The following is a 12,477-nucleotide window of genomic DNA, read 5'->3' as shown; positions in this document are numbered from 1 at the left end:
GAAAGGTGACATTACAATTTGCTGATCTAGCCTTAGTTATTAAGCGATTCACTAATATTAAGCATTGTAAAGCCACCACAGCACCCTTCAATAGTACAGTGGATGACAAAAGTGGGGGAGAGGGGCCTAGCTGAAAGTACAGCACGTTGCAGGGAAGAATACAGTGGTCTTCGAGACACCTAAAAGAATTAGAATGGAATGCTCTTTTGGAATCCTTTGAAACAGTCACTTATAGCGAGAGACTGGGTAATGCTGCTTCTGCTGCTGGCCTCATGAGCTCAAGCTCTTCTGCTGCACTCCTAACGCTGACATTAGAGCGGTGGGAAGGGACAGTGGGTTTCAGTACTCATGACCTGCTAGTTAACTGGATGCTTGAGGCCATTTTGTATTAGATCTATTCAGCAACCGATTTCTACACCCCATGTTACGGGGATTGGAGCTTACAAGCATATAATTAGCATAGAGAGAAGATGTCAAGTTAGGAAGAGTGGGAGGGAAATGTTTTAGTGTTTTATTGCTAAACATAAGCAGTCTTGAGACACTTGTATTATGTTTTTCCTGTTTGATAAACTCGTGGCTCACCCTTGAACCCAATATGTACTTTCAGGTATGTGCAATATGTTGGGCATGGGTAGGATGATATGTTTGCCAATGAGCTGTAGTTGTGTAACATTATGAGACCCATTTATGTTATAACGAAAATGCCATCAAATTTGTTTTAAAAAACATTAACCACTTGATTCATCATTAGCTCCGGGTTCTGGAGCAGCATGCTGCCAGGCATAAAGCTCTTTAGTGCCTTGTCAGGGGTAATAAGCCCTATGTAAATACAATTATAAGTGGTTCTGAATCGCTGCAACCGGAGTTCATTTTTAAAGCAAGTTTGGCTAAAGCATCAATAATGAATTGAAAGAAGTAGGAGCAAAGTATTAGACCACCTGCCCCAACACTGAAGTGCACTTTTAGGCAGGTTGTGCGCTTGTGAATAAGATGCCATCTCAATGCAAGCGAGCCAGTGGCTGAAATGGGCTACCACAATGCCCCAAGCTGTGCGCTGTGGTAGGAGGAAAGAATATTTTAACAGACCACTGGGTGAAGATGGACAACCTAGGGCCACACTAGGTATACACACAATCATTCATGATTTCTTTAATGAAGAGGGGATGGAAAGACAGCTAAAGCCATCTCTCTGCACCAAACCTAAAAGAGGATTCATTAAGCACGAAACCTAGATGAACACTGCGCCCAAAGATGCTATTAAAGAAGCTCACACACCTAAGTCTTCAGTCTACCAACAGACCGTTTTAGTTGTCTGCCAGAGTGCAAGCTAAAAAAAGAATTAAAAAGCAATATGGTGAGATGCTCTGGGTCTACTGCTTTGGCGATCTACACAGACATTTGGTTTATCAGAAGTTGAATTAGTGTGCCTATGAAGTAATCCAGTTGTGTATAAAAGACACTGTGCCAAAAACAAATACAACAGATTTGAGAAACATTAATAGGAAGGGGTTTTAACACCTCTGTGACAAACACCATAGTCAACAGCTGTACCGTTTAATAGATTTTGGAAATCTATCTATTTTAGGTGATAGGTCTTATTTTCAATGTGTATTGTTGTAATTTGTGTTTAATATGGAGTTGCTTGAATTTAAGTACTTACAAAGATAGCACCAACTGGGCATTAATTTAGTAATTTTATTGTGTGCCTGCAGTGTCAAGTTTCTACCTCACACCACCTCTCAAGCAAGTATGAATGCAGTCTCATTTCCCTGAGAACCGTGTGATAAATACTTGATGCTCAGTTTGAGACACCTGTCATGTCCCCTCAAGACAATTGTGGTAGAGGACTTCAAGTGTCACTCACTATCCTCCCTGGTGACCAGTTTCCCACATGAACCTCAAAGGAGAGGCCCAGTTATTGCCCAATACCCAAGAAGAAAACAGCCCCACTAGTGGTCAGCTTCCCTACTGCCTGCTAGTGTAGCACTGTAAGCTCCAGCAGCATTTTTCTACCAGTTATATCAGAAACAGGCATTGACAAAGCCAGAACATCTTGCCTTTGAGACCTTTTTGGTGTTGCCAACGAGATTTAACCACCCTGCACAGCATCCCTGATGGCTATAGAATTTTTTTTAACCTGACATGGGCAGCTGTCTATTTTGTAGACATGCACACCAGTACACATGGCTACAAAATGACAGCCCTTTTTTTTGCTGCCAATCAGAGTTGGATTGACTAAAAGGAAAAAAACACAGGGATACACAGAAGCTATATGTGGGGAAACAAGTATGCAAGAGAGTGAAATACGTAATGTTGTGGGTATTTTTGGGGCAGAAGCATGTAACACCAGGAATCGAAACATGTGCGGAGCATAGACGCACATGACAGTGCATCAAGGAGACCAGTTAAGCAACAGTGAATACTGAACACAGGAGGGGAAGAAAAACGAAAAAAACAGTACAGTGGTGAGGACACAGAAGCACATGGCGAGAGCAACAGACTAGGGGTGATGGACAGAAAAGTACTCTGCAAGCCAGAGTACCGCAGGTACAAGGTGGCAAAGAAGCACACAAGTGCAAGCAACATTGAGACTGGGGTTGAGAAGCACATGGTGAAACAGCTTGAACACATGCACTTGCATGCTTAATAAAAAGAAAAATATTGCACAAAAAATGTGTTACAGCAATAATGCATCAATGCTGAGGGGCATGCAAATTCATGACGCAGAACATAAAACCTGCACAAGCTCTCAAATAGAAAGCAAGTAAACAAGAGTGATAATGAGGCCAGCCAATGGTCAACAGTGGGTGGGGTCCAAGCCCAATGCAAGCTAACAAAATGTCTCAACTTTTAGGAGGGATTGAGAAACAGCAATCGAAGGTAACGCAACATGCATCAGCAGGATAACTGTTATGTGTGCTGAGTATTACCTCCTCTCTGGACAGCCACCACATGCACTCTTAATTACGTAGAAGTGTATGGAGTGGGCAGTGTCTAAGTAAAGGGCCAAGCCACTGGTTTACCCCAAACTCACCAGCCAATGATGAAGTTACGCACTGTTTTCACTGCTGCCGAGCTTCCCCAAGATCCCTTGCCCCACTATCCCAGAAGGTAGTGATTATAAAGATGTCCATGCTGCACTATGCCAATTCATCTACTGCACACAGTGCTGAATGCACATATGTTTTCTTCAGCATGAGCAGAATTTCAACCCTGACTGGTAGCAATCAGATGCTTCTGTCAGGCTCTTTACCACATATGCTCCCTGCAGGTGAAGGACACTGTGGTACATAGATACCCATTTGTTTACACAGTCATGGGGGCTGCAGTAGCATTGCGATTAGTGCATATGGACCTGCATAAACCAGGTAGGGGTTGCTAGAAACTGCTGTGATGCAGGTAATGGCAGTGGTAGGATCCTGAAGCAGAGGGTGACTGAGCACGGAGCATCCAGGAGAGCGACCGTTCTGATTTTTGGCTCCCAAATAAGTTGGCCTCTTCAGTTGAACCGATTTTACACTCCATGGTGCTCTGGTATGTGTAAGGCCATGACCACCTATCAGAGACAAGTTTGCTTCCTAGTCGTTTGGGTAATCGGGGGTGGACTTTAACTTTCAGCATAGTCATGGGTCCCTCTCAGTGCTCTCAAAAAGGCTTTATTTATGAGGGTGTAGAATTGTATGAAATATCTGCTTGTTGAAGGGATAGTATGCTTCCAAAATGTAATTGTTCTGTTAAAAAAATATATATATCAACTTGTCATTTGAGGCCAAGCAGTATGTGTTATGTTATGACCGCAGTCTCAGAGCACTGATAATAGCTTTTCTGATTGTGACACTACATCAGGCTTTGGTGCCTAGTGAGGCTCTGATTTTTCACCTTTTCAAAACTCTACATACAGTGGCAGAAGAGGACAGTGAGATTTTAAATGCACACCCACAAAGACACATGTTTAATGGTTCCCACCAACTTTTCTTGTGCTGGAAAAAGTTGGGAATGTACTCTTCCCATGGGCAGGATAAAAACTTTAGCGGGGGGGGGGAAGGGGTGTAGGGAATGATTTAATTGCTCAGCAGATTTTCACATCAGCAAATGTACAAGTGTATTTTACTCATGCTAAAATAGAATCCACTGATTTTGCAAGGACAGTGCAAGCCTACTGCTTGAAAACTCTTGCAGTTTTCTTAGTAATTGTTTTTGCATGTGATCGGGGGCATCCGCTAAAATGATAATTGCACCTGTTTAATTTTGAAAACATTGTTTTTAAATTTTAAACTAGAACCACTGTCAATAATGGAAGCTTTGGCTCACAGAATTTCCTTAAAGTGCTCCTTCTAAAAGTAAAGGCTTGCATTACTGAACCATATTTACACACTTGAACAACTTCCAAATGTGGAAACAAGTTTAAATGCATTTGGCAAGGTTCTCAGTTTGTGCCCAGGGTGATGTGCACTTTTTTTAAGCAGTGCAATAACCAGGGCCTACGGCAGCCTCTTAAACAGTCATGGACTAACAGAAATGGCAACCCTTCCTTTTAAATACTACCACGATGGCCATCGCATTGCTTCTAGACACAACCTGGGAAGTAAACAGAACATTACATGAGGGCTGCTATTGGCTTTGTTAATGCATGCACCACATTTGGCCAAGGTCAGTACCAGCAGTGAACTAGCATTTTCAAAGCAACATCAATTGACTCCATATTATCCACTGTATCCTACTCCCAAGCACTGATCAGCATCATATACTTCACCTCAATTTGAACATGTCATTGTGAACCAAGTTCTTTGTATGACTACACAGAGACAAATAACCAAGCATAAGGCTCAATGACTCATTAGTTGTCAATGGAAGGCTCGCCCCATGAACTCTAGTATATTAGGTTACCTAGTGCTTTGGTCCTGATGAACTACAATTGAACCATGAGCAGACACGAGGCAAGACACATGAAGACCCTATAATGAACACCAAGATTATTAATACTTCACAAGTTCCCTCTGTTTTTAACTCTTAAGACTGCATACAGACAATTAAGGTGAATTGAGTTCCCTTACATACATTTGTATCAGATACCTGGTCTAATCCACTACTTGAAGCCGCCCTGTAGCGTCCAGGGTGAATGCCAGTGGCAAGGCTAGTAGCTGAGCAGTTGGCAGAGACATGTTGTCCGATAAGGAGTCCCTTCGAGAGGCTCATTGGGTAATGCCACTTCAGTGAATGAGGGGCAACACATTCACTAAAAGAAGTCTTCTGCTGCCTTGACTTTTCCTACAAGCAGTACCTTGTAACAGAGGATCCAGACTATGAACTGCACACCTTGTGAAGAATTACTGATTGGGAGGATGTGTGCTAGCAAAAGAACAGCAAAACAAACAAACCGGAAACTTAAAAAAAGCTCATTAGATTGCCTGAAGTAGTTCTGACAAAGAACTTGGAGGTTTGCACTTACTGGTGCACACTGTGTAGAAAGCCAACCAGCTCCTATGTGAGGAGGATCAGTGTTACACACTACCAAAGCCAGGTGTGGTAGAGCAGTTAAATTCACAGGATGTGGACTGCTTGAGACCAATCCCTTGATTGTCACTAGGGCGTTGCATGGTCATTTAAAGCCAGGAATTTGAGGCATGGCTTCTGGGCTACATTAGTGACTAGGACAGAGCTGCCATTGCGTCAATACAACTAACTGGTGCCACCAACTTTCTGCAGCATGAGGGTGTGCCAGTTAGTTCTGAAATGCTCCAGCACTGATCACAGTAAAAAAAATACGTGTTGTGCCACTATATTGGGTGCTGTTCTCAACCACATGGCTCGAGCTGAGCCCCACTCCACAGCATCATCAAGACCCAGCATAGCTGTGCAGGATCCGTAAGCAACAAGAAGCGGTCTGTAGACGTTGCTTGAAGCAGCTGGGTTAGAGGAGAGATGCCGGAAAGCGCAATGCACAAACTGCTGGCTGACTGCCATCCACGTAGACCCTGCTCAGCCCAACACAAGCTGCACTGCCCACACATGTGAAGAGTCAGTGTACAGCAGGCAGCAAGACCAGTCAGTGCTCCAACGCCTACCCCAACCAAGGTGAAACCAGCACAAAACAAAGAAAAATGAGACACATGAGAAATCAGTTAAAAAGAAAAGAGTCTCAAACAAGAAACACCAAAATAGTGTAGTGAACAGGGAGTTTACCACCACACCACACAAGTGAAATCACAATATGCTGCATAAGGACCACTGGGAGGTAGGGCCAACCACCACACCCTAGGCCAGCACCAGGAAGACAAACAATTGGCATGGGGTGATGGCTGATGAACATTCGTCAGTACTGTAACACCTGATCTTGCATCAGACAGGTATCGGGCTTGAGGATATCCATACCTCAGACTTAGGAGATACACCCCCACTCACCTTTATCAACAAGCTTAAGTGTGACAACCTTGGTCTAACACCACAGTTATTAGAGTTGTCAGCATGGGATCGTTGGACAGAACTTCAAACGAAGCTGGCTTTCTCCTTCAAAAACAGAAAAAGAAATAACAGTGCACAAAAATAAAATCAGGTCAGACTCCGCTTGTCACTGTAAAACACAATGCAAGAACTCCAGTGTGACAGGTGCTAGATTATTTTGTTAATACACACCTTCAACGACTACGCCTACCACAGCTTCTTGCAGCACAGTGTGAATTTGCCCAAGGAGGGTGTGGGTATTCGCAGGTTCGACAAGGCTGTGCCAACTGAGCGCAGTCCAGTATCTTTCATGTGATTTCCACCTATTGCACAAACTTTCATACAACCCTTCAAGCCCACATTGTTAGTGAAACGTAAGCAGAAGATAGAAGGTAAATGTGAATCAATTAGACAGCTAAGTGTTGTAATATAAGCAAGAAAGGTCAACTTACCAGCAACACTAAGATCTCCAGATAGAGTGGTCAGGCACTAAAAAGTTACCTTAATAAAATGTTAACGAGTGAACATCACTTGGAATAGTGATGTGGGCTTGCAGCATAGGTGACCACATAAAGGTTGTAATAAATTGAATTGGTTGAAGTATGTGAGAATCTAGTTCAAAGAAGAATCACAACCATCATTTGGGTGAACCACAAAAGTCAATTAAAAAAATTGGGGGAAAAAAAACACCAAACAAAACTGTGCTTAACATTCAAGTAGCTTGGCTCAAATGTAGTTAGACTTAACTTAGAGGCAATGTGTAAAATATTTATGCAGCAGTCATTTAAAAAAGAAAAAAAGAAAAAAAAAAAAAAAGAAGACTACATTTTGAAAACTTATTTAAATAAACAAAATGACAGCAAAACAAAAATCCCATCTGCAAAATCAGAGGTATGAATGTTTAAAGTTTGAGTTAAAAACAGCACCAAAAAAATAGAAAGTGCAACCTGCAGTAATCTGGTTGCGTTAGACTGGGAAAAGCTTTTTAAAAAATTAGATGCCCACAATGGAGCACGGGTTAGACAGATGAACCAGGTTCACCTCTGCAGAACATTTACCTTTGGAATTACACACTTTTCTGCAGAAAAGAGGTTTTAGAGTCATTGGCAGGGCAAACTGGATTTGATGCTTTGTTAACATAGTGGGTTGCTGAAAACTGTGGTCCTGGCACAATCTTCAACAAAGGCAAGAAAGGTCCGACCAGGATGACTAGAGATGACCCTTCTGCTTAGTGCCAGTCTGTGGTTGGAGGGGGGACTCCTGGCCACACCACAACCAAGGGAGTACAAGTTCACAGGGGTAACCCTACACATTTTGCAACACTTCCAGTGTGATTTACTGTAAAGTATTCCAGAGTGCCCTTCTCCACGACAGAACCTATCTTCCCCTGCTCACAGCTTCCTGTTTTGTACCCACACTATGAAGGAAAAAGCTTGTGATGCTGCTTCTCATACTGAATCTCTCCTCTGAACGAGGAAGTTTCGCAAGATTTCTGCCTGAGGGTTATCTGCTCTACGAGGAAGGGACGTTTCCACAGTTATACTGTTTTTTGAAAAACAAGGTATATTCTGAATTCTCATAAGATGCCTTGCCAGTCAGAAACTTGACATGACCCAGAGAGCTTGAGTTCAATCCCAGCTTCACCAACCTTTCTATAGACAATTCCTTTCCTTCACTATGCCCCGTTTTCACTTCTTACTTTTTAGAGAATCTTGAAATAATTCAAATCAGGATGCACACTGTACAAAACCCTTTTTAGTATATGATTTAAAATGCCATAATGACATCCCACCTGTAGTAAAGCCTTTCTTTAGGAGACACAGGACTTACCTTGCCTCTTTGGTCACTAATAAAATTACTATCAGAGCAGAAGTGGGAGCAGGGAGCGATACCCATTCGGGGTGTGAAATGCACGATGTGCAATTAGGAAACCTGGTTTCAGTCACAGGCTCACTAAACTGTGTGACACCAAGCAATTGCTTGCCTTCACTGTGCCAACTTTTCCATGATCACCACTTGAAAGCACATTGTAATAATTCAATTCAAGAAGCACAGTCCCAAATTTCTTGTATTTGTTTTAATACACCATAACAATATCCCAAAGCACTATACAGAAGAAACAAAATAAATGACTTCCCTCTTGAGTCATTAATGAAATCATAAAGGGGGGGGGGTAATGCACCGGTCTCCATGTTACTAGAGGACATCAGTGCAGTGATATGATATAATGTGTTTAAGTGAATACATCCAAAATACATTTTAATTTAAAAGTTTTTACCTCAGCATTTAAAAAAAAAAAAACAAGCGAAATTATTGAATGTGTGGCCTGGTTTCATAGCACAGACCATTACAGTGTGTGTTCGGCCACGTGAAACATGTTGCACATGCCCACGGCCTCACCAATAGCACACTGCCATCGCTACAAGGTGAGGGACAGGGAAAATGGAACCCACCTGCACTCCCACCCGACAGTTTCACAATACATGACGAGATACCTGTAACTCTGAAGACGGCATCTGAACCCAGAGGGCCAATATTCAAAACCCCACATGTTGATGTTAGGCAAGTTCCCTCACTTTTTAATTACGTTGGCCAATACTTGGACTCAACTTCGATTACCAAGAAATGCAGAGGCTAACGCAGTGCAGCTAGTTACCTCCTTTACTGGATACAGTAAAAATTCACCTGGCGGCCCCCTCAAATCCCTTCAAAGCAAAACCCTTGCTAGTGGTAAAGTTCTCAGCCTCTCAGCTCACCTGCAGCATCACCGCTCCAAGGATTCCAGCAAAGCAGCGTCAGCAACAGGAGCAGCCGCTCCTTCCAGCTGCAGCCCATGTTACACTTGGATAGTTGTGGCGAGCAGGAAGCGCGCCACAGAAACGGGCAGCGCAGTGACCAGATAAGAAACTCGACAGCGCGGGAGAACGCGTTTAAATAGATACTTCAGCGCGTCTGTGAAGGGCGGGCCCTGGAGGTGGGCGGGGCGCGCAGCGACCCCTCCCCTTGCCCTGGGTCTCTTCGCACCTGCAACAGCCGCGCGGGCAGGGCGTCCAGAGGTAAACTAGCCACGGTCCGCGCAGAGTAGCTCCGCCGGACAATTAAATCTCAACACCTTCTGCTTTCTTACCAACACTTAAAGCTCCCACAGCTCGTAAGCATCGCACCGGCTGCATTATCACCTCCTCACTTCTTTGTGAGGACGCAAACTCTAAGCACTTACCTTTTCCATATTACGTATCCCATTACATCTGTAAAAGAGCCCTTACCAGGTCACAGAATGTCACAAGCTGTTTCCAGTCTTGCCGCTCTCTTTTTCTCATTTTGTGACTGAAAATGATTGCAGAATGCTTCATGCAAGAAAAAGGGACAAGTGCAATGTGACCGACATAACGAATCCAGAGCTGCTGCACACCGAGTGGTTGTAACGGCTCATTCTGCTTTTGCTAGCGAAAAATAACGTCGTTTGTGTCAACTTTAACAAGGTTGGCTCTGCTGCCTTTGATCCTCCATTTTATATTATTATTAACAAGACACTTCTAACAGGGACACTTTTATTTAAATACTTTTAAGAGCTCTTTTTTATACGTTTAATGTCACTTGAAGTAGCGGCTTCTAATTTACAAACGTGTTCCTAGGTTGGCAAGTACAACAATATTCAATTTAGACATTAAATGCTTATCTCTGTCGGAGCAGGCAACTAGTGACACAGATTCGCTTTTACAATAAGCTCTCCTATGCGATTTTCAATTTTCTAAGTTTGCTTTAATTTACGTAATTACCCATGAACGCTAGCTCTGAATAATGCCTTTAAGAACTACACACACGGAATAGTGTTAAAAAATGTCCTTTATATTTATGCACTGACCAAGAAATGATCTTAAGTATATGTCAGGCGTAAACAGCTCAGCAATCTAGTAACTGTTCCCTTTTTTTCTGGTTGGTATAGCCCCTTGATTTGTAATATGAAATACAATGTGCTTGGACGGTACACCCGCCTCAATCCAAGCCTCAGCCTCACCACACAGACAATCCATTTGGCATCGTGTAGAACGACTTCGAGAGGCCCCCGACCTTCCTTCATATGCTCATGGAGACGTTTACTTATTAGGAGCTGAACAATCTCTGACAGTTGATGCAGTAATGCCCTACCTCAAATTATGTGAAGAGACTCTCCAAACTTCCAGAGCAGTAAATCTCCCAAATGACTCTCAAAATAATTCACATCAGGGAAGAGCTGCAACATGAAACTTTGTTATTTAGCTCTACCAACTTTAAACATCCCTTTGACAGTTATGCACTTTCTTTGTAAGAAGGACCAGCTGCTAGTCAAATCCAGTGTGAGCAAGTCATCCTTTTAGCATGGTCACCCCAATGTTTCTGACTGAAACTGGTGGTAACCATGCCAATTCCAGAAATGTTTATCTGGATGGGCCAACGGGTGCTTTAAGGTGGGCCAATGGAGTCCAATTTTTGTTAATTCTGGAGGTAGCCTACAAGCCCTAAGTTTATACTGGGACCGCAATTCGTCAAAACGCCAGGGGTAGTGGAAATGACATCACATATCCTTGACCATAATGGCATCGCAGAAAGTGACATCAAATGACCTTTGACCCTAAATCTTCTGATGTAATACAGTTACATGACCTTAACCCTGATGACATCACAATGATTGACAACACGGGTTATAATTAAAGCCATAATAAAAGCATGACTAATTTATTACTAGAACATAGAGAAATGTCTGTGTTAGATACCACTTGTATTAGGGTGCTGATGTGATCTGCAAGGAGTTCATTAATTGTTTCTCTTAGTATTACAGGAAAAATGATGTTTATCTGAAGATGATGGATTACAACAAAACACACAAAAGCAGTGAGAACCTACACGTTTTATAGCACAAACTCATTATTTAATAGCTTCCCTACTATGGTCTGCAATGAGAAATGTATTGCCAAGTCATAGGGAGAAAAAAAGGGATTTAAATAAAGCAATAGTAGGTATGTCCACATGTATTAATTGATGAAGAGTTGGCCATATATTGAATCTAAAATATATGATTATCCTAATTTACACTTTTCACTTTTAATAAATTTTGATCTAAGATCACCAGCAAGGTTCTATCACTCAAGTGAAGCACAGGGGCGAAGGGTTAATTCAGACACTCTGAGCCTGATTACATATTTGGTGGTCGGAAAACCTAACCGCCAGACCTGTGGTGAGGAGACTACCACAGACCTGGCGGTTTCCCTACTTGCCCTATTACAAGTTTTCCACTGGGCTGACTGGTGGAAACCAAGCTTTCTGCAGGTCAGCCCATTGGAAAACGTGTGGTGGCACTGTTCTCGGCTCCACATGGTGCAGAGTCCAATGCTGTCGCACGGGGGGACCGACAGCACCCTCGGAAAGCGCACTGTCTGCTGAGCAAATAGTGCACATTCAAATAGTGCTGGGGAGAGGAGGCCCTTCACTGCCCACAACAAGTGCAGGGGCCCTCCTGTGGACCCCAGCACTTGTTTTCTGGCAGCCTTTTCATGGCAGTTGAACTGCCTTGAAAAGGCTGGGGAAGAACATGGTTGTAATCAGGAGGGCGGCATGCTGATCACATCCAAGACCTCCGTCAGCCCGTGGGGATCAGAGATCCTGGCAGAGATGGCGGTTCCTTGGCGGTCCGACCACCACTCTTGATAGCGCTGGACTCGTAATCAGGCCCTTGAATTTTCATGTATTCACAATAATGAAACTTGCAACAAACTGTTTAAATACGTTTGTTCCTTAGTTAATTTTTTTATTTAATCAGAATAGTGCACATTGCACTGCTGAATTTTTTGTTAATTTAACAAAATCTAATGGGTAATATCTCAGCCCCAGATGAACTGTTTGCCTCCTGTTCTTGGAGTTGCGGCTAGTGGTTTTTGAATTAGTGATCCCTAATACTTGGGTGAATCTAATGTCAAAAATAAGCTCTAGTATGTCAGTGCCAGCACTTTGTCATAATTGCCTCCTCCTGTTTACCATGGCTGTCCCCCTTTATGGCAA

The 12,477-nt window shown here is 42.9% G+C and overlaps 1 protein-coding gene across 1 annotated transcript in view; it reads right to left on the bottom strand.

Annotated features, from left to right (window-relative positions):
- The window catches only part of LOC138298467 (low-density lipoprotein receptor-related protein 2-like), a 1,267,625-nt gene extending 1,258,296 nt beyond the window's left edge, over positions 1-9,329 (bottom strand). Inside the window, exon 1 of the mRNA XM_069236878.1 lies at positions 9,198-9,329. Coding sequence (XP_069092979.1) covers positions 9,198-9,276 — 79 coding nt within the window. The 5' untranslated portion in view covers positions 9,277-9,329. The remainder of the gene's footprint in view (positions 1-9,197) is intronic.
- Positions 9,330-12,477: the final 3,148 nt, after the last annotated feature.

This window comes from Pleurodeles waltl, chromosome 1_2 (assembly GCF_031143425.1).
Source record: "Pleurodeles waltl isolate 20211129_DDA chromosome 1_2, aPleWal1.hap1.20221129, whole genome shotgun sequence".
Taxonomy (NCBI): Eukaryota; Metazoa; Chordata; class Amphibia; order Caudata; family Salamandridae; genus Pleurodeles; species Pleurodeles waltl.
This window is presented reverse-complemented; position numbering and strand designations above follow the sequence as displayed.